Raw genomic sequence first — 18,351 nt, 5'->3', positions numbered from 1 at the left:
TTTTCTTGTGGAGTTCCTGCACCTGAGTATTTTTTTAAACATTTACTTTTATGAGTATTTTTAACTTTTACTTGACTCATTCTATTATGAAGTATTGCTGGTCTTACTTGAGTAAAATTTCTAGATACTCTACCCAATGTGAAAAACTTCACTGAATGAAAAAAAACTAACGTTTTAACCAAAAAATGACCAGACAGACGTGTATGGTAAGTCTTGTTAAAGTTTCATACATTTTTTTATTGAAAGAAACTGATTTGAGAAAAAATTATTTTGACCGATTTTGTTATTTTGTGTTATTTATATAAATTATTGTAAATTCTCGTCCTTAAAATACCTAAATTTCCATTTAACTTTAAATTTAAAACATGTCGAAGTCGTGCTACTCTTACTTGTACAACGTTATCCGAGATGTTTGGGGCATAACACCGGCTTCCACTGACTCCGCCCACACTCACATGACGCAGGTCACGTGACGGGAAACCTGTTACTACGCCAACCGCCCCCTCCCCCGACCCCCTCCCCTTGCAGACCGTCAGGCTAAACGGAGGGAGGCTAGCAGTTAGCTTCAACTGGCAAGACGGCGAGATGGTGAGTATAAAACCAAGACATGGCTGACAATACATTGAAGTTATTTTACTTTTAAATAAATATTAAAAACACCTTAACACCGCATGGGCCTGTAAAGTGAACTGGACAGCAGAAATTAAAGTCGGTCAGGGATAATCTTTCAGGGTTGGGCTAATTAGCATCAGTATTAAGCCGTTTTTCTGACATGTTTCAGCTTCCTAACTACTCAGTAGCTTTTTAAAACGGTCCTCTCAACTATTAATGTTTAGTGGCTTTATTAATACGTGTTTAATTTGTGTGTAGGTGCAGTAAGTGAGTTTTGGTAATGTGCCCTGGTTAGCTCTCTGGAATGTGAAGTTGAAATGTCACATGCACTGAACAACTGCAGCAGCCTTTTAAATTCCTTACAATAAATCAATAATCTCTGTCGATCATGAAGAAATCTGCTTGTGTTGTGAGTTCTCAGTGGCTGCACTGTAAAGTTTTTCTGTTCACCTCATTGATTCCTCCTGTGCAGCTGACTGACGTCCTGATGACTGAGCTCATTCTTCAACATCTTTAGCTCCTGCATGCTGCAGCATGTGTCAATGCAGCTGGTGATGATTGGGGTTGTTGTGGCAATATCAAAGACTGCTATTATCCTTCAGTCTGGTTTAGCAGTTTGGGGAATTTGACTTTAAAGCACAGAAACTTATTATTCCCACGTCCCACAGTAATATAGTGTGCAAACAAATCCTCCTACTGTAAGTGTAAGCTTTACAAATGCTGAAAAAGGCACAATATGCATTTAGGAAGCCAAAAACTGTAATTAAAAATACTGTTTATCCACAATTTTGGTATTAGCACAATATCTGTGGCACTTCTCGGATGTAATGTGCTTTCTTTGTTTCCAGAGTTTCCTGGGAGGATTGTTTGGGCCGGTATGTGAGATAGACGTGGTGCTGAATGACGCAGAGAACAGAAAAACAGCCGAGTTAAAGACAGAAGATGGAAAAGTGGAGAAACACTACCTATTCTATGATGGAGAGTCTGTGTCTGGAAAGGTAAACATGGTTCTTTTGAGCAAAATTCATCCACATTTTGTATTTATGTATTATCACTTCATACTTGTGAAAAATAATCATTTTGTTGCCATTTTTTGTAACCCTTGTTGCATGAGTTTGTTTTGACTGGAGTTATGTTTTTTTTCCCAAGAATTAAAAATGCAAAAATTTAGTAGTTATGATCCCTATTATAAGTCATTAAATCAAATGAAATTAATACATAAAACTGCAGAGATACAATAGTGAAGGTGAAAAATGCAATGCAAAACCCAAAAAGCAAAAACCGGTGATTGATATGAGACAGAAAATATTCGAATCTCACTGTAAAAACAACATGGAAATGTAGTTACATGGTCAAAGGTTAAAGGTGTCTACGTAACGCCTCCTGATGTTTAAACAGGGTCAAAAGTATTTGGGTTTGATCTTTTACATTCAGTTTATTTACATTGCACATATTTACAACAAGTGTCATAACCAAGCCTGAAATTCAACTGTTTTATTTAGGATTTACTTTATTTGGACCTGTTGGTCAAAAATATCATGTCGTGTCCAACCTTAAATAGACTAATGTTATGTGCAGAATTATTCATAAACTACAATATTTAAATGATGATTTTAAAAATAAGGGGTGTGGCTGTTTTTAATCAGCAGTAAACTGTCCTTCCAAACACATATTCGATTTAAGGTATTTAAAGTTTTAAATTGTGATACAAATGCCTTACTTTGTTTATTGGGCCAGTTTTAACTCAGTGCTTATAACCAGAGTAAGTAAATATTTTAGTTGCTTGATTTTTTTTTTTCTTTCTTGTATATAATTTATTTCATTTTTATGATCTGTGCTTGTGTTCTGTCATGTCTAATGTTTAATCTTTATCAGTGATTCTTTACGTTTTTAGGAGAGAAAAAATAAATGGATCACTTCAGACAATGATTTGTTGAATTGTTGTGATTTTAAGTTGCTAACTTAATGCTAAACAATCAGCGCATAATAAAATAAAGGACATTTTTTCTCTTTGGTGTGTCCAACACTTCTGAAATAGGAATATGGGACCCAACACTGTCGACATGAAGCTATTAATAAACGTTGACACAATTAATTTTCCCTCTGCAGGTGAATCTAAATGTGAAGCAGGGAGGGAAGCGGCTGGAGCATCAGGGGATCCGCATTGAGTTTGTCGGACAGATAGGTGAGCCGGCTGGGCCTGATTTATAATTCACATTGTTGCTGGTTTACTGTGTTCTGGATGAGATGTAAGGTTTAGACTTCATTCTTGACCTGCGTTTCTGTTGGTTCGCATGTCGTCATGTGGACAAAAGGTTTATGAAGGCATGTGGTCGTCATGTGCCATCCTGTTAAATCCTCCTCACCCTCTAGACGAACAGTCAGAGTAGATTACACTCAGTCTGAGTACTAAATATTGATGTAATGCTAATTTAAGTTTTTTTTTTCATTATGCTGAACATCATAGTTGTACTCGGCGCATCCTTTTTCAGCTTTGTTTTAAATTAAGCCATATTTTCTCCATGTTGGCAGGAGGAATTGTGTCATGATGGTGTGCTCCTAGTTGTATTGGCTCAGGTTGCACACGTTTCCTGTCTGTTTTGTGTGTTTATCAGACAGCTGAAGCATTACACATGTGATCTATATCGACATATTCACAGTAGTGCAACAGATAGGTTTGCAGCAGGAGGTTGGAAAATATTTTCAGTAAGCAAACAATTAAGGTGTGCAGAAGCTAACTGCAGTCAAAATAACAGCATACGTCTCGCTAATTTCAACCAGAGAATATATAAGATTGCTTAATTTAAGTTGTAAATATATACAAAACATTTGGAAAACTTAATAAAAAAAAAAGCCACGTTTGACATGGTTGTTAGAGGTGATTCTCTCTGACCAGTTTTATTCTTCCCTCCAGCGGAGAATTAAAACTAATGAAGTTAAAATATAAACACATCATCTACAAGCAATAATCAATCACCAATCATCCGTTCTCCGTTGTCTCAGAGCTGTTCTCTGATAAGAGCAACACCCATGAGTTTGTGGACTTGGTGAAAGAGCTGGCCTTGCCTGGAGAGCTGACCCAGAACAGAAGCTACGACTTTGAGTTCATGCAGGTGGAGAAGCCTTACGAGTCCTACACCGGAGCAAACGTCAGGCTAAGGTATGCCAGCAACACCTGCTGGGCTGCAGCTCACATCTTTATGTGCATTTTTTTACTTTAAAGGTATTCGAATATAAAACTACCCAGGCTCAACCTGCTGGGTGCAGACAGTTTGTAGGAACATTGTTCAAGGTTGTCTGGGTGTGTTGCCCTGCTGAAGGGCAGCAAAGGACCAGTAAATACTGGTGTGATTTATCCTGGGATCTGAAAGTATAGCTCTGTGTGTTTTTCCTTCTGGCTCAACAGATCTGAAATAGTTACTAGGACTGAATTATAGAGTTGTGAAAATATTTCCTTATGGGAAGCAGAGATAATTTGCATCATTATAAATGCATCTGCCTCTTATTTGGTTTTTTCATCACTGAGAAGCAATGATGAGAATTGTGATTTATCTTAAAAATAAGAATCTTACTGATTTTTGCAACCCCCCAAAACTGGATAAATGTTTGGGATCATTTCTATTTTTGAAAATATGATTGAATGCATTTATTGTGTTGATGAATTAAGCTGTTTTGCTGAAGTAACCAAATTGATAATGTGTAAATTTTACTTACAAAAAATTTTCTTAGGGCTCAGCTTGTAGGAATGACCCAAAAAAAGCAGTGTGAGGAATCTCTAAATATTTTTTTATCACCACTTTGATTGTTACTACAAATACAAAACATGTTGCAATGGACAGAGGATACAACCAATTAAGACCTTAAACTCTGTATACATATTATAGTTGAGTGTTATACCTGCTTCTACATTCATGAATTTACTTTAACCTCGTTTAGTAAAGATTTAGGATGTTGAGGTTTAACTTTTTGTTGTGTTTTTGTCACAGATATTTCCTCCGGGTGACAATAGTCCGCCGTCTGTCTGACTTAATAAAAGAATACGAGTTAATTGTTCACCAGCTGGCCACTTACCCAGACGTAAACAACTCCATCAAGATGGAGGTCGGCATCGAGGACTGTCTTCACATCGAGTTTGAATACAACAAATCCAAGTAAGAAAGATGGCGTAATGTTTCAACTTTCTAATGAAACATCTTCATTTTCCAGTGAGTGTGAGGATATTTCTTTCTGCTAGATACCACCTCAAGGACGTGATCGTTGGGAAGATTTACTTCCTCCTGGTCAGGATTAAAATCCAGCACATGGAGCTGCAGCTCATCAAGAAGGAGATAACAGGCATAGGTATGAATCCAGAACAGCAGCACTTAAAAAAATAAAATAAACTCCATCGAAGCACAACAATTAATACCAAAACTTAATTAATTAGTTTGTTTTTGTCTCTTTCAGGTCCAAGCACGACAACCGAGACGGAAACGGTTGCAAAGTATGAGATCATGGACGGCGCTCCAGTTAAAGGAGAATCAATCCCGATCAGACTCTTCCTGGCAGGTAGGTCCTGGCTTCTTCCAAAGCGTGTGATGATCTGCATCGAAAGCTTTGCTGCAACTAAAAATCACCGTCCTGGTGGTGTTAGCTTATCGCTGGCTCTGCTTTCGCCAGGATATGACTTGACGCCCACCATGAGGGACGTCAATAAGAAGTTCTCTGTTCGCTACTTTCTCAATCTGGTGCTGGTGGATGAGGAGGACAGGAGATACTTTAAACAGCAGGTAATTCACATGGACATATCATTTCTAATACTCAGAAACAAGCAAAGACCAAAGGCTGACTTTAAATATTTGGACATAAATTTAAGGTTTTTGGCCTAGCTACTGCTACAGAAGAAATGCCGTTTTCATACTTTATTTAATAGATTAATGGTTCAGATTTCAAACAGAACGAACGACACTCCTCAGTTTTACATCAGTTTTGGAGAAATTTCCTAATGTTTTACTTTTCGAACTGCGCCATTTTGCACAGGATATTGTGTTAATTCTGGTCTCAACACATTTTCAGTTTGTGACAATCATTTGCCTTTTATTTTTTTATCATGTGATGATTCAGTACGTCATAATTACTCAGAAAACACTGATTTCTGTGTAAAACAAGCACATTATAATTGGATACACAATAGTTCATGAGTTCATGTCAACAAACTGCAACATTAACATCATTGGAGATAAAGTTTGAGGAGATTTTATTTCAGCTGTTAAAGATCATTTATCATATTTTTTTTTTATATATATTTTTACTTCTTTTGAATTGTATTCAGGCTTGTTAGTTATAGTTATACTAATTTCCATGTCCAAAGTGGGAGAAATGTGTTTTCTTTTAATTAGCTTAAGGGAGCTGCGAACAAAGTTGATGTTGGGATCACTGAACTCCAGCATGAATGCATCACACAATGTCTGTTCAAGATAAAAGCAGGGATAGAAAATCCTCCTGCTTCAATTTGAGTTCATAAAGTGATGATTTATGTGGTTATTTAATCCAGTGATGAAGAGGAAGTCAGGAGAGCAACAGCTGGGAGGCATAACTAGCCAGAAACTTGTGGACGGATTTAAAAGTTCTCTTTTGTGAGACCAGGCTGACTTTTATTTACGTGACAAAAACTGTTGTAGCAATAAAATTCTGGTGGTAGATATTGTAACGATTACCAGCGTTCTCACATCAGCTCTCCCTTTCCTCTGACTTAATGTGTCACCTGGATATTTTATGTTAGAGGGCCATACAAGTCTCTCATCTCTCCACATAATCAATCTTTGCTTTACAGGTTAGGGTTTATCAACCTAACGTAGCTGTCAAAACGTTATAAGACATTTATACAGTTACATACTTTAAGTCTTTCTACAGATAGTTTTCTACATACAAAGCAGATGGAAAGGAAGTTAAATTAGCAGATGAGTCACATATTCTCAGATTTTTGTGCAGCTTGTCATTGTCTTCTGCTTCTCAGTTTTAAGTTTTGTTTTGTTAACTAAACTTTTAGGGTTTAATCTAAAAAAATGATCATCAGTTTGTCTCTAATTACAAAAATTATTCAATTGGAAATTTAAACAGTTTTGTCATAAGTGTTGTCTATGAACATGACTGCAGATTTTTTACTTAGTATGCAAATAAAAATCATGAAACTTTTACAACAAACATACAAATTCCTCAGAATCAATTGATTTTAGCTGTAAACCCAGCTAACCTTGAGATCTGTTGTTTCTTAGAGCGGCACTGCAGGTGCAGCAGCAGCTTGAACACTGTTTATAAGTGTTTCTTTTGACTTTTCAGCTGCAGTATTTTTGCTTTTTTCACTTTTTAAATTACATTTTTAAACCTGATTCTGTTTGGTGGAACTGTGCACCATTAACTCCGTCCTCCACTTTTGTGTGTAGGAGATTGTTTTGTGGCGAAAAGCTCCAGAGAAGCTGAGGAAAAGAAACTTCCACCAGCGCTACGAGTCGCCCGAGCCCAGAAGCCAGCCGGTTTCCGCAGAGCAGCCGGAGATGTGAAGGTCACCCGAGAAAAACTGAAAACTCACGCAAACGCATCACAGCTCCTTCCTGCAGAACAGCCAGAGGTGTGAGGGCTGACGCTGCTCTCTCCATGGACTGAGAAATGTCTGTCAACACAAACACACATTAGTAATCCTCAGACTTCCCTTTCCCCCCCACAAACCCTGCTCACCACTTCACAGCTTGGGATGTGAGCTGCCACCATCGCACTCTCAACTAGAGCTGAAAAACACACAATCAGATGCACACAAATGCAACAACACAAGTCTGCTGTCGAATGTTAAAGCTAACGTGAAGAGCAGCCCTATTAGAAAAGACGGCCGAGTTAATTCTGGCTCCTCTGGACTATAAATACACCAAGCAAGCACACATACATGAAGCCATACAGTCTCAGTCTGCTGAATGCAAAAAGAAAGAGGAGGAGAAGCTGGCTGCAGGCCACTGCAGCACTTCTTCTGAATCAAGAGCTTCTGGACTTTCTCTCACACGTTTCTGCACACTTTACATAAAAGTAACGCTTCGTAGAGTCTGCATGAGCTGCTCGGAGAACGAAAGGCTTCAAAGACCGGAGGAGGCGACAGTTACGCTCCGTATTTATGTACGCTACCTGACTGTGAGCTGCCGTTCACTGAGCTGGAGAGTCAATGATGTCATAGTGGAGCGGGTTCATCACTACAAAGATGTTACAGCGGTTTACAGAAGTTCTGCTTTAATTGGGGAGTCGAGTGCAATAAGTGTCCACGACGACATAAAACCCACACTATAGTTCTCACTTACAGAAAAGCATAACTCCACCTCAATGTGACTGTGGTTGCCATTCAGAGCTTGATTTCTTTTTAACATGAATTAGCTTAAGCTGATTTATTTAGGTCAAACAATCTGCAGGTTTTTTGCTTGACTGTCACAAAGCACTACAGATATCGAAGAGAAAGCATTTTACTCTTGCCAAGATCGATTCATATGTCGCTAAAGTGTCTGTCAGGCTACAGCAGGAACTTGTGTAAATGAATTTAAAGGTCATGACATGTCAACGTCTTCGCACAACGTCGTCTTCGATCCTTCTCAGTTCTGTTTTTGACTGAAATACTGTATATTTGCTACGGTGGGACTGGTTTGCTCATATTGTTAAAAATGAAAAAGCATTTCAGGCTGTGTTTGGTGGATGATAAGGTTTTAATTTCGTTGCTGAAATTCTGTCAATTCCTATTTAATTAGAATGAAGGCATTCAGTGATCACAATGTGACATTTGTCCTTTGCATTCACATTTTTTCTGTCAGCTGACCAGTCCCTCAGTGTGAAACATTTTCCTTCTCATTTCAACAGCTCACAGGTCGAAGTTGAAGTAGTGCATCCTTCCACTTTTACCTGGAAAACACGACTCTGTTGTTGCTGCATAGCTGCTAGCCAGAAGGATCAGCCTGTATATTTACTGATCTTGTTAGTCTTCAGGGGTTAAAGCTTTTTGAGCCCGCTGGTTCGATATATCCAGAATAATATCGTAATAAACGGTTTATGGCTTCTGTTGTAACCGCAGGAAGGGATGTGCTTTCCACACACTGTAAATGCAACAATGTTCCACTGTGATGCTCAGACCTGTGGTTTAGGTCTTGCTTTAATGACACTGTAACCAGTCCCATGTGATTTCTGCCTCCAGCTCTGATCTGTGGACAGTTTGCACTTTGCTCTTCAGTGCTGTACTTTGTGTTGAAGGGGCATGTTTCATGAAAGTTATCATCACTCAAGGAACAACTTCACCTCAGATTTTCTGAGTCTGTTTTTCTTTTTCACTACACATTTTAAGTCGGCTTTATATGTTTATTTATTTTTTGCTTCTTATGTTTGGTGTTGCATTCTTTTTCAATTAGATTGAACAGACAACTCTACAGTTCAGGTTTTCACTGTCCTTATATTCTAGTTTTGATCATGTAATCTGCATCTATCTTGTGTGGAAACGGTGTAATTTATTGAAAAAAATTATTTTTTTCTTTTTGATCAGAATTTGTTGGGTTTTCTTTACGGTCAAAAACACTTCAAAGCCAACAGTCTCTGCCTCGGTTTTCTGCATGTCTGTCTACTCATGTCATTGCGTGGCTGTGTGTATGGGATAATGTGTGTGTATATATTCTATACACCAAACTCAAATATATAAAGCTAAAATCATGAATAAAGCAGATTTATACTGAACTTAGTTTGAAAAACTTTGTTTTTGTCTTTTTGTTTTTTGTTTTTTTTTGTTTTTGCAGTCTAAAAATTTGGAAATGATTCAACTAATTTTAATACAAAAACTTTTTTCTGTATATGGCCCGTTTCTTTTTTGATGTCAAGAAGCCAGTCATAATTTGAAACTGCCTGAAATTATAATTTTACAACCTTTTGAAGGTATTTTTTCTTCCGTAAGACTAAAAAGATGCATGAACGTTTTGAAAAAAAAAAAAAAAAAAGGTACATAACTCATGTAGAATTTAAGAAATTCGTTATCCTTTAGTTGATCAATCGCCATTTTTCAGGTTCAAGAAACTGAAACAAATTACTTCTAGAGCCAAAAGTACCACAATTCAAATTTATGTTATTAGATAATTTTTATCTTAACACTTAAGCTATATATATATATATATATATATATATATATATATATATATATATATAATTTTTTATGTGTGAATAACTGCATTTAAACTAAAACAATTTTCCAATTCAACAAAAAAAAATTGTCCCAAAGGGAAAATAAATGTAACTCATAAATATCTATCGAGACCAGCTTCTTAGCTTGATAAGCGATCTTCGAGATCAGCGTCAAGGGTGTCTTTATATATGCCTCATTTGTGTATTTGTAAAATGCCTACTAACTGGCGTATTTTTAAATAAAATATAATTACGTAATATTAGAATATTACGTTAAAATAGACTTCTAAAATATTGTTTTCGAAAATATGAAATAAATAAATTTCGTTCAAAATTTTTATACAGGCATATCTGTCGGCAGAGCGGTCCTGTACCACGCTGGTAATACCAGAAATATGTTGACCGTCCTCTACTGTGGTTTGTTGTGTGAGCTAAATATTTCGCGCAGTTTAACAGTATGGAGCGGTAATAACTTCTAGAAAGGTCCAGAGAACCTACCGGGGCTAGGTTACATATCCGCCCGCAGTAATGTCAGCGAATCGCACCGTGTACTTTGTGTTTTCTCGGCTTCAACGCCACTTCAACACCCGGACTGCTCACACCACCGCAGGCGGCTGCAGGGTGATTTCTGGTTCTAGGTTGTTGCTCCAGCATCCTCTGCCTGGTTCCGCGGTTTGCTGCAGAAATGTTTCCTCTAAAAGCGTCCCCCCCAAGGCTCCGGACACCTCGTTGTTTGTCCCCGTCTCGCTGAAGACAGACGACCCGGCTGATGGGACCGTGGGAGCAGAACTGACGCAACCGCTGGACAAAAGTGATCCACAGTTTCTTCTTTGTTTTGGAGGGATATTCTGAGCGAATGTTGATTGACAACGGAGATAACTTTATTTAACTGGTATTAACATCTGCTCTTATTCCTGCGATTTTCAGATGAGCTGCTGAAAGTCTTGAACAAGTTTTACAAAAGAAAAGAGATGCAGAAGTTGGCAGCAGACCACGGCCTGGATGGTGAGAATACAAACTCTGACTGATGTGATCCTCTAAGGATTTACATGCAGGTCTTTGAAAAAACGTTCAACCATTTAACCTGGAATTTTTCATAACCTAATCCTGCTTTAAGCCTCTCCATAACTTTCTCACTGACCCGTCTGCTGTGTTCCTGATCTTCATGGTGTTTGTTTACTAATGTTCTCAACAAAGCTATGAGGTCCTCACTAAGTAGCTGCATGTATATTTAGATTAATTAACACACAAGTGGACTCTATTTACCAATTAGGTGGCTTCTAAAGACAAATGGTTGAACTGGAGTTTATTTAAGGGTCACAGTTACGCCATACTTTAGATTTAACTCCTGTATAAAATTCCACAATGAATTATATGTTTATATTGTGTCAAAGTAAGATGTATTCATTAATCCCCATGTAAGAAGTTAAGTGTTTCAGCTGCACAAAGAGTAATAAAGTATCAATAAATATGAACATTTTCTGGATGTGTGAATATCTTTGCACTGCACTTCGTGCTGATATTCATGCAACTTCATTCACCTTTTGTGATTAAGTAATTTTTCTCCAAACAAACAGCTCGTCTGTTCCACCAAGCCTTCGTCAGCTTCAGGAAGTACGTTCTGGAGATGACGTCCCTCCCTGCCGATCTGCACATCATCCTCAGTGACATCTGCTGCAACGCAGGTGCGCCACTTCAGGTTTCTACTGATTCATTAGAATAAGGTTCACATTTATTACACAGTGTCTTCTTTTTCTCCCCAGGTCATATCGATGACATCTACCCGTACTTCATGCGTCATGCTAAACAAATCTTCCCCATGCTGGACTGCATGGATGACCTGAGAAAGATATCCGACCTCAGAGTCCCACCAAACTGGTAAACATTTCACTTATCGTTCCACATAAATCAGTGGTTAAATAATAATCAGCTAAACATCGGCCTAAACAAATCATAGAGCAGGGGTCTGCAACCTGTGGCTCTTCTTCCACAATGTCTCTAAATGGCTATGATGCAAATTTTAGCTGCTTTTTAGTTTTTCATGGAATAATCACATTTAATTTTTCCCACAGAATGGCACGTAAAGTATTTTTTCTAGTCGGCTATTTGTTTTTTACACACATTTCCACAAATATCAACATCTGACAGAAGGAAATGTATTTGTTGTGTTTTTGCAATTTTTTTATTTCCATTATCTTAAAACTGAAAAATAGAAACAATCTGCTGCTTTTTTTAAATGACCACAGATTTCTTACAATAGATAGTTATTGAAACATGTTGATTTTTAAAAGGTAATGTAACAACTGCGCCTCTAAGCAGGTTTTATTTTGCTGGACTTAGAGTCAAAAATGACTCTTTGGATTTCAAAAGTTGCACACCCCTGATCTAGACCTAAATCCAAGTGAGGATTTTTGTCAAGGCCTGAAAATTTCAAATCCTCAGATCTTCTTCATCCAGGCTAACTTAGTTTGAGGTATTTTCTAAAGAATATATCTGTCAGTCTATAGATGTGAAAAACTTGTGGAAATATATTCCACAGACTTGCAGCTGTAAGCTGTAAAAGACTGTTCTGAAAAAAAGGGTGGCTGAATGAAAATGCATGCAACAAATGCAGCACATTTTGGAAACCATGTATTATTTTCTTTCCACTTCAAAATGATGCACTGCATTAGATCCCTGTAAAAGTTACACTAGTTAAAGAGCTGAATGTTTTGTGTTTACACCCACCAGGTACCCTGAGGCCCGAGCCATCCAGAGGAAGGTGATCTTTCACTCTGGACCCACTAACAGCGGGAAAACCTACCATGCCATCCAGCGCTACCTGGCGGCTAAGTCTGGGGTCTACTGCGGTCCCCTGAAACTTCTCGCCCACGAAATCTTTGAGAAGAGCAACGCCGCTGTGCGTCCATTTTTAATTTTCCCATCGCAGTTGAAGAACCGTTGTTACGAAAAAATTACGTAGCAGAAGAATGATTCAACACATCTTAGCTGCCTAGATCAAGCAGTAATGTTTTGCATGTTACCTAGCAACCCCAGCCGAGCCCAACCCTGTTACCTAGCAACCCAGTTTCTAGGTTTTGCCTGCTGACTTGTTTTATTCGATCTTAACTTGTTGAAGGAAGCTTCACAAGTCGCCTTAACTAAAGTGTCTCCAAAGAATATTTCAGCTTCCTTTATATGCGTTTACATATTGTCATGGTGTCGTTTGATATTAACGGCTGTTCGTGTTGGGTCGTGTGTCTGTGCTGCAGGGTGTACCGTGTGACCTGGTTACCGGGGAGGAGCGGACCTTCGTAGACCCAGAGGGCCGAGCAGCCGGACACGTGGCATGCACCATTGAGATGTGCAGCGTCAACACACCCTGTAAGTTGGTGTTGAAGGAGAATGTGATGATTTATTGTTTGATTATTATTACTGTTAAACTGTTAAGATTTTTGTTCTCCATTTATTTTCTATGACTGGGGGGAAAAAGTTTGTCTAATTTCTATCTTTTAACCTTAAACAAGTAAGGAAAAATTATAAAATGAAAGTAATTTATACATTTTTTTAAATTAAATTATTAATATTGAGTTTATAGTATCTGGTTTCCCTTGTAATTATATCTGTAAACATTGTTTCTAACTATGGATTAACCTTTAAATAATGTCTTATTTTCTGTCTGCAGATGAGGTGGCTGTAATCGATGAAATCCAGATGATCAGAGATCCCTCCAGAGGCTGGGCGTGGACCAGAGCTCTACTCGGTTTGTAACATTTAAACAGAAGCTAAACATTTCTACTCTCTCTCTCATGCTGTGATGTGTCTCTGGTAATCCTCTGTTATTTAAGTTCCCTTTGGGATGAGTAAAGTATTTTGATTTTGTCTTGGTGTAGGTTTGTGTGCCGAGGAGATCCACGTGTGTGGAGAAGCAGCAGCTGTGGACTTCATCCAGGAGCTGATGTACACCACCGGAGAGGAGGTGGAGGTGAGACTGAAAGGGAAACTTCCTGACAATAAACCAATAACAATATATAGACACGTAATCAATATCAATTTGGTAGAATATTCAATATGTAGAATGTCCAATCAACTGCTGAACCTCTCAAGGCCAGCTAAGAAAATAATATATACAAAAAGGTACACATTGTTTTATTTCACCAATTTACGTATATATTTATTTCACTTTTGTTTTTTAGTTTATTCATTTTACTTTGAAACTTGCAGCACCAACCTTGTCAATGTCTGTGGTTATTCTTTATTTTTATCATAGTATTGTAATATTTGTCATTGTGTTAAAGATCCTCTATATTATTTGTTTGAAATAAAGCAAAAAAAAAAGGTTGGTGGAATCAACTCACTCACTCTGGTTACCTAGCAACAACCTGCTGGGTAAAAAGAACTTTCAAGCCCGCCCCCCTCCCTGGTTACCTAGCAACAGCTTGAGTAACTGCTGCAGAAGCAGTTTAAGTTCAGCCACTGCGCCTCATGACTGCGTAAAAATAAAAAAAACGACAGTGTGGAGTGAAAACAAGAAAGGTCGCAGCACTAGTTTGACACTATGTCAGATATTTAAAACAAAAAAAAAGTGAATCATTAATTATCGACATTGCCAATAAACTGATATGAAACACCTGTATTGTGATACCGCTGGTTTTAACCCGTCGGTGTCGGTCGGTTTCACCGCCTGACCCTTCTTCCCGTCTCACCGCAGGTCCACACCTACAAACGCCTGACTCCGTTCTCGGTCCTGGATCACGCTGTGGAGACGTTGGACAACCTGAGACCAGGAGACTGCATCGTGTGCTTCAGTAAAAACGACATCTACTCTTTAAACCGACAGATCGAGGCCAGAGGGCAAGAATGTGCCGTAATTTATGGTAGTTTACCTCCAGGTGAGTGTGTTAGTGAGGTATATATAAGCTGGTCAATAAACCGAATATCTAACTGAATATTTGATTTGTTCACATGTTGGTGTTTTAAATGTTTAAAAAGTGATGTGTCGGACGAAGGTATTTGTCCGTGGATATAAGATAAATTACCAAATAACATTCATTTTTGGCACTCTATTTGTTGGTCATTTTTCTCCTTTTTTTCTTTCTAGCATGTAGAAAACAAAAATATGACAGATAACCAGTGTTGTTTTAGATTGTAAGCCATTAAACATTACAGGAAGCTTTGTGTGATTTCAACTTATAAAATACTTCATCTAAGATGTATTAAAAATACATAAACATGCATTAATTTATGTTGAATGCTGGCATCTTTATTGAAGAATTGAATGTGAAAATAAGGTGTATTTCAGATCGTATTGAGCTAATTAATCCTTTAAAAACCTTGTGAATACTTTATATTACTACATGCTACATTTGTCTGAACTTTCCTGTGAACTGCAGGCACTAAACTGTCGCAGGCCAAGAAGTTCAATGACCCTGACGACCCCTGTAAGATCCTGGTTGCTACGGATGCTATCGGCATGGGCCTCAACCTGTAAGTGAGGGGCAGTTTTGAACCATTAAGGTATTTTTTATTTTTTATGCAAACAGAAAATTGCTTGCAGGAAACCAAAGGGAATCTCAGTTATACCACCTGAGGTGTTTCTGATCTATTTAAATACAGTTGATTTGTATTTATGTGCAATTTAAACACACATTTAGACGAAATCAACAGCTTGAGTCAAAGTAAGGAAAACAAATCACCTTACGTCTTTTTGTTTTGTCTGCTTATCCTCTTTCGATGCTGTCAGGAGTATAAAACGTATCATCTTCAACTCCCTGGTGAAGCCCAACATTAATGAGAAAGGAGAGAAGCAGATGGAGACCATCAGCACATCGCAGGCGCTGCAGATTGCAGGTCGAGCAGGGAGGTCCGTTTCGCTTCCGTTTCCTCATTTTGGACATCTGGAAAATGGCTCTCCTCTTCGTCGGGATGAACTTACTGTCCTCTCTGTTGCAGATTTTCCTCCGTTTTTAAAGAGGGAGAGGTCACGACCATGCACCGAGACGACCTGCCTGTGCTGAAGGAAATCCTGAGCCATTCTGTTGATCCTGTAGAGGTGGTTATTTCACACACACTCACTGGTCTCACCAGCAGTAGAGTCAGAGTGCATCGCACCGTGAGTCCATGCTTTAAACCTTGTTTTTCTCAGACTGCAGGTCTCCATCCCACTGCAGAGCAGATAGAAATGTTTGCCTATCAGCTCCCCGACGCTACGCTCTCCAACCTTGTAGTGAGTAAAGCAATGAACCCAATCCTGCTCTCACTTTTACATTTTGATATTTGAGAGGTTTAACTAATCACAGAAGCATTATAATATTTTATTGGCTGCAGTTTCTCTTGGTTTTCTCTAAATAGATGCAATTCTACCTGGTCTAATACTAAAATAATTCACATTTATTTTCCTTTTTCTGTAAAATGCATCAAACTATAAACTCCAAACAAACAAGTAAAACAACCTGGTCTGTAATTCTCTTTTTTTAGTTTAATAAAAATCAGATAAATGTTATTTTAACCCAAAAAAAGAGTTTTGTTTTTTTTTTGCTGCATTGTTTCCAAAAGTTTTTAGACTTAATAAATCGATCTTAAGAAGCGTGATCCATTTGTCTCTGCTAAAAGCCAATAAAACATTTAAGTGAGACGTCTTACTTGAAGGGTTAACCGGATCCATCAGAACCAGACGCAGGTTTTACAGGAGCTGGAAGTTTTAACTTTCAAACTATAAAACAAAAACAGCTCAGGTTAAAATAACAGGAGCCACAAATCCAACATTTTTACTGCTTCTCAGAATATAAAATCACCTATAATTTAAGCAATAAAATATGAAGTTCAGAAGCTAAAATATATATAATTTCCCCATTGGCGGCAATTTCTACTTTGTGCCACTAGGTGTCAGTATATTGCCAACAGCAGCTGCTTTCAAATGTAGATAAGAAGCTTGAAGTTTTATTTTTTTGACCTGATCTGGTTAAAAACAAAACTAAACAAGTTTATCAAGTTCTGCAGCACTGGAAATAAACTTTTCAAATAACAAATCTTTCTTCATTAAAAGCAAAATAATTGGGATTTAGCAAAATGTTTGTTCCAAATCTGATCATGTAAAATTGTTCAACCTGGTTAAAAAAAACTGTTATAAGTTCTGATCAACGCTAAGGAAATAGTTCCTCGATTTGTTCTGTGTCCTTGTTTTTCAGGACATATTCGTCAGCCTCTCTCAGGTGGACGGTCTGTATTTCGTCTGCAACATCGACGACTTCAAGTTTCTGGCTGACATGATTCAACATATTCCACTCAACCTGAGGTCGCGCTACGTCTTCTGTACAGCGCCCATTAATAAAAAGCAGCCTTTTGTCTGCACCTCCTTCCTAAAGGTAAGAGGAAAAGCTGCACTCAGGAGGAATGGATCAGATTCATGACGGTTTATTGAGGAATATTAAACTGGAGGTTGTAAAATAAGTGTTTTTATAGTCGTAGTGCTGAAGGTTTATGGCCATATCGTCCCGACAAATCTCCAAAATAAAAGTCTTGATTCAACCTTTGGGATTTAAAGCACTGTTGCTGCTGTGTTGCTACCAATCAGAGCAGAATAACTTAATAACTTCCTGTTGAAAAGAACAAGCTGCATCTTTGATGACCTCCTCTGCCTGCACAGCTTTGCGTTTCTCATTCAAACCTTGTTTGCGTTGCAGTTTGCGCGACAGTTCAGTCGAGACGAGCCTCTGACATTTAACTGGGTCTGCCGCCACATCGGCTGGCCCCTGGCTGCACCCAGAAACATCAAGGACCTGGTCCACCTGGAAGCCGTGCATGACGTTCTGGATCTGTACCTCTGGTTAAGGTGATCCGCCTTCTTCGCACGGGATTTAGTGTCTGAACGCTCACAGATCTAATCCTTCCTCCGGTTTTCCGTAGCTACCGTTTCATGGATATGTTTCCGGACACGGCCGCCGTCCGAGGAATCCAGCAGGAACTCGACAACATCATCCAGCAGGGCGTCCGAAACATCACCCGTCTGATCCGAGCCAGTGACCCGAACCTCAGCGACCCGCTGCAGCCGCAGGGCCAGCCGCCGGAGCAAAACGCTGCAGCTGCTGCCGGCAGCAGAAGCAGGAGCCGAGGTCAGAGGGGCTCGGCAGAGACAACGGAGAAATCTCTGGCGAGCCGCCTGGTGAAAGATGGACTGCTGACTCCGGATCTGCTCAAACAGCTGCAGAGGGAGTGGTCCAAGAGCCTGAGGCAGGAAGGCGAGGGTCAAAGTTTATTCAGTGCAGAGCTTAATAACAAGAGCATCAAAGGAAAAAGAAAGAACAAGAAATAAAAGACTCAGAACTGTTAAAAGTTAGCGGATGCTAATCATGAATTACTGCTAATGGAGATGAAAATATGGCAGTTCCAAAATACCTGAGAAACCAGACTTCATTCCCAGGTTCATTTGTTCTTTATTCCCTTCTTNCTTTNCTTACTTTCTGTATATCCTTGTGTCCTACTTTTCATTCATTTCCGTCTTTCCTTCCATGTCTTTGTTTCTTTGCATCATTTGGACCTATACTGCAAAAACATGAAATCTAACCAAGTATTTTTGTCTAGTTTCTAGAGCAAATA

At 38.6% G+C, this 18,351-nt stretch overlaps 2 protein-coding genes across 2 annotated transcripts; both read left to right on the top strand.

Annotated features, from left to right (window-relative positions):
• The first annotated feature begins 459 nt into the window (after window positions 1–459).
• Window positions 460–9,346, top strand: vps26a (VPS26, retromer complex component A). The gene is made up of 9 exons (XM_015061083.1): window positions 460–588; window positions 1,461–1,610; window positions 2,722–2,797; window positions 3,616–3,772; window positions 4,599–4,763; window positions 4,847–4,953; window positions 5,059–5,160; window positions 5,272–5,381; window positions 7,035–9,346. The coding sequence occupies exons 1-9, from the start codon at window positions 586–588 to the stop codon at window positions 7,149–7,151; spliced, it is 987 nt and encodes a 328-aa protein (XP_014916569.1). The 5' UTR covers window positions 460–585; the 3' UTR covers window positions 7,152–9,346.
• Window positions 9,347–10,050: 704 nt separating this feature from the next.
• supv3l1 (SUV3-like helicase) lies at window positions 10,051–18,163 on the top strand. Its single transcript, XM_015061085.1, has 16 exons — window positions 10,051–10,588; window positions 10,705–10,782; window positions 11,355–11,462; window positions 11,541–11,655; window positions 12,508–12,676; window positions 13,029–13,140; window positions 13,442–13,519; window positions 13,650–13,741; window positions 14,468–14,648; window positions 15,150–15,243; window positions 15,500–15,619; window positions 15,709–15,808; window positions 15,902–15,982; window positions 16,944–17,120; window positions 17,439–17,587; window positions 17,662–18,163. Exons 1-16 carry the CDS (start codon window positions 10,306–10,308, stop codon window positions 18,065–18,067), a joined length of 2,343 nt encoding a protein of 780 aa, XP_014916571.1. The 5' UTR covers window positions 10,051–10,305; the 3' UTR covers window positions 18,068–18,163.
• Window positions 18,164–18,351: the final 188 nt, after the last annotated feature.

This window comes from Poecilia latipinna, unplaced genomic scaffold (assembly GCF_001443285.1).
Source record: "Poecilia latipinna isolate Pla-1442-1.1 unplaced genomic scaffold, P_latipinna-1.0 Scaffold1776, whole genome shotgun sequence".
NCBI classification, from domain to species: Eukaryota; Metazoa; Chordata; class Actinopteri; order Cyprinodontiformes; family Poeciliidae; genus Poecilia; species Poecilia latipinna.
The sequence above is the reverse complement of the archived record's forward strand: the minus strand, read 5'-3'. Positions and strand labels throughout refer to the sequence as shown.

What these genes read in the sequence shown, in the direction of transcription:
- vps26a (XM_015061083.1), top strand. An exon ending in TGAGTTTGTCGGACAGATAG is followed by an intron (nt 2,798 to 3,615) that starts GTGAGCCGGCTG and finishes CCGTTGTCTCAG; the next exon opens with AGCTGTTCTCTGATAAGAGC. An exon ending in GAAGGAGATAACAGGCATAG is followed by an intron (nt 4,954 to 5,058) that starts GTATGAATCCAG and finishes TGTCTCTTTCAG; the next exon opens with GTCCAAGCACGACAACCGAG.
- supv3l1 (XM_015061085.1), top strand. Translation starts at nt 10,306, where the DNA reads ATGTCAGCGAATCGCACCGTGTACTTTGTGTTTTCTCGGCTTCAACGC. An exon ending in GACGCAACCGCTGGACAAAA is followed by an intron (nt 10,589 to 10,704) that starts GTGATCCACAGT and finishes TGCGATTTTCAG; the next exon opens with ATGAGCTGCTGAAAGTCTTG. An exon ending in ATTCTGTTGATCCTGTAGAG is followed by an intron (nt 15,809 to 15,901) that starts GTGGTTATTTCA and finishes TGTTTTTCTCAG; the next exon opens with ACTGCAGGTCTCCATCCCAC.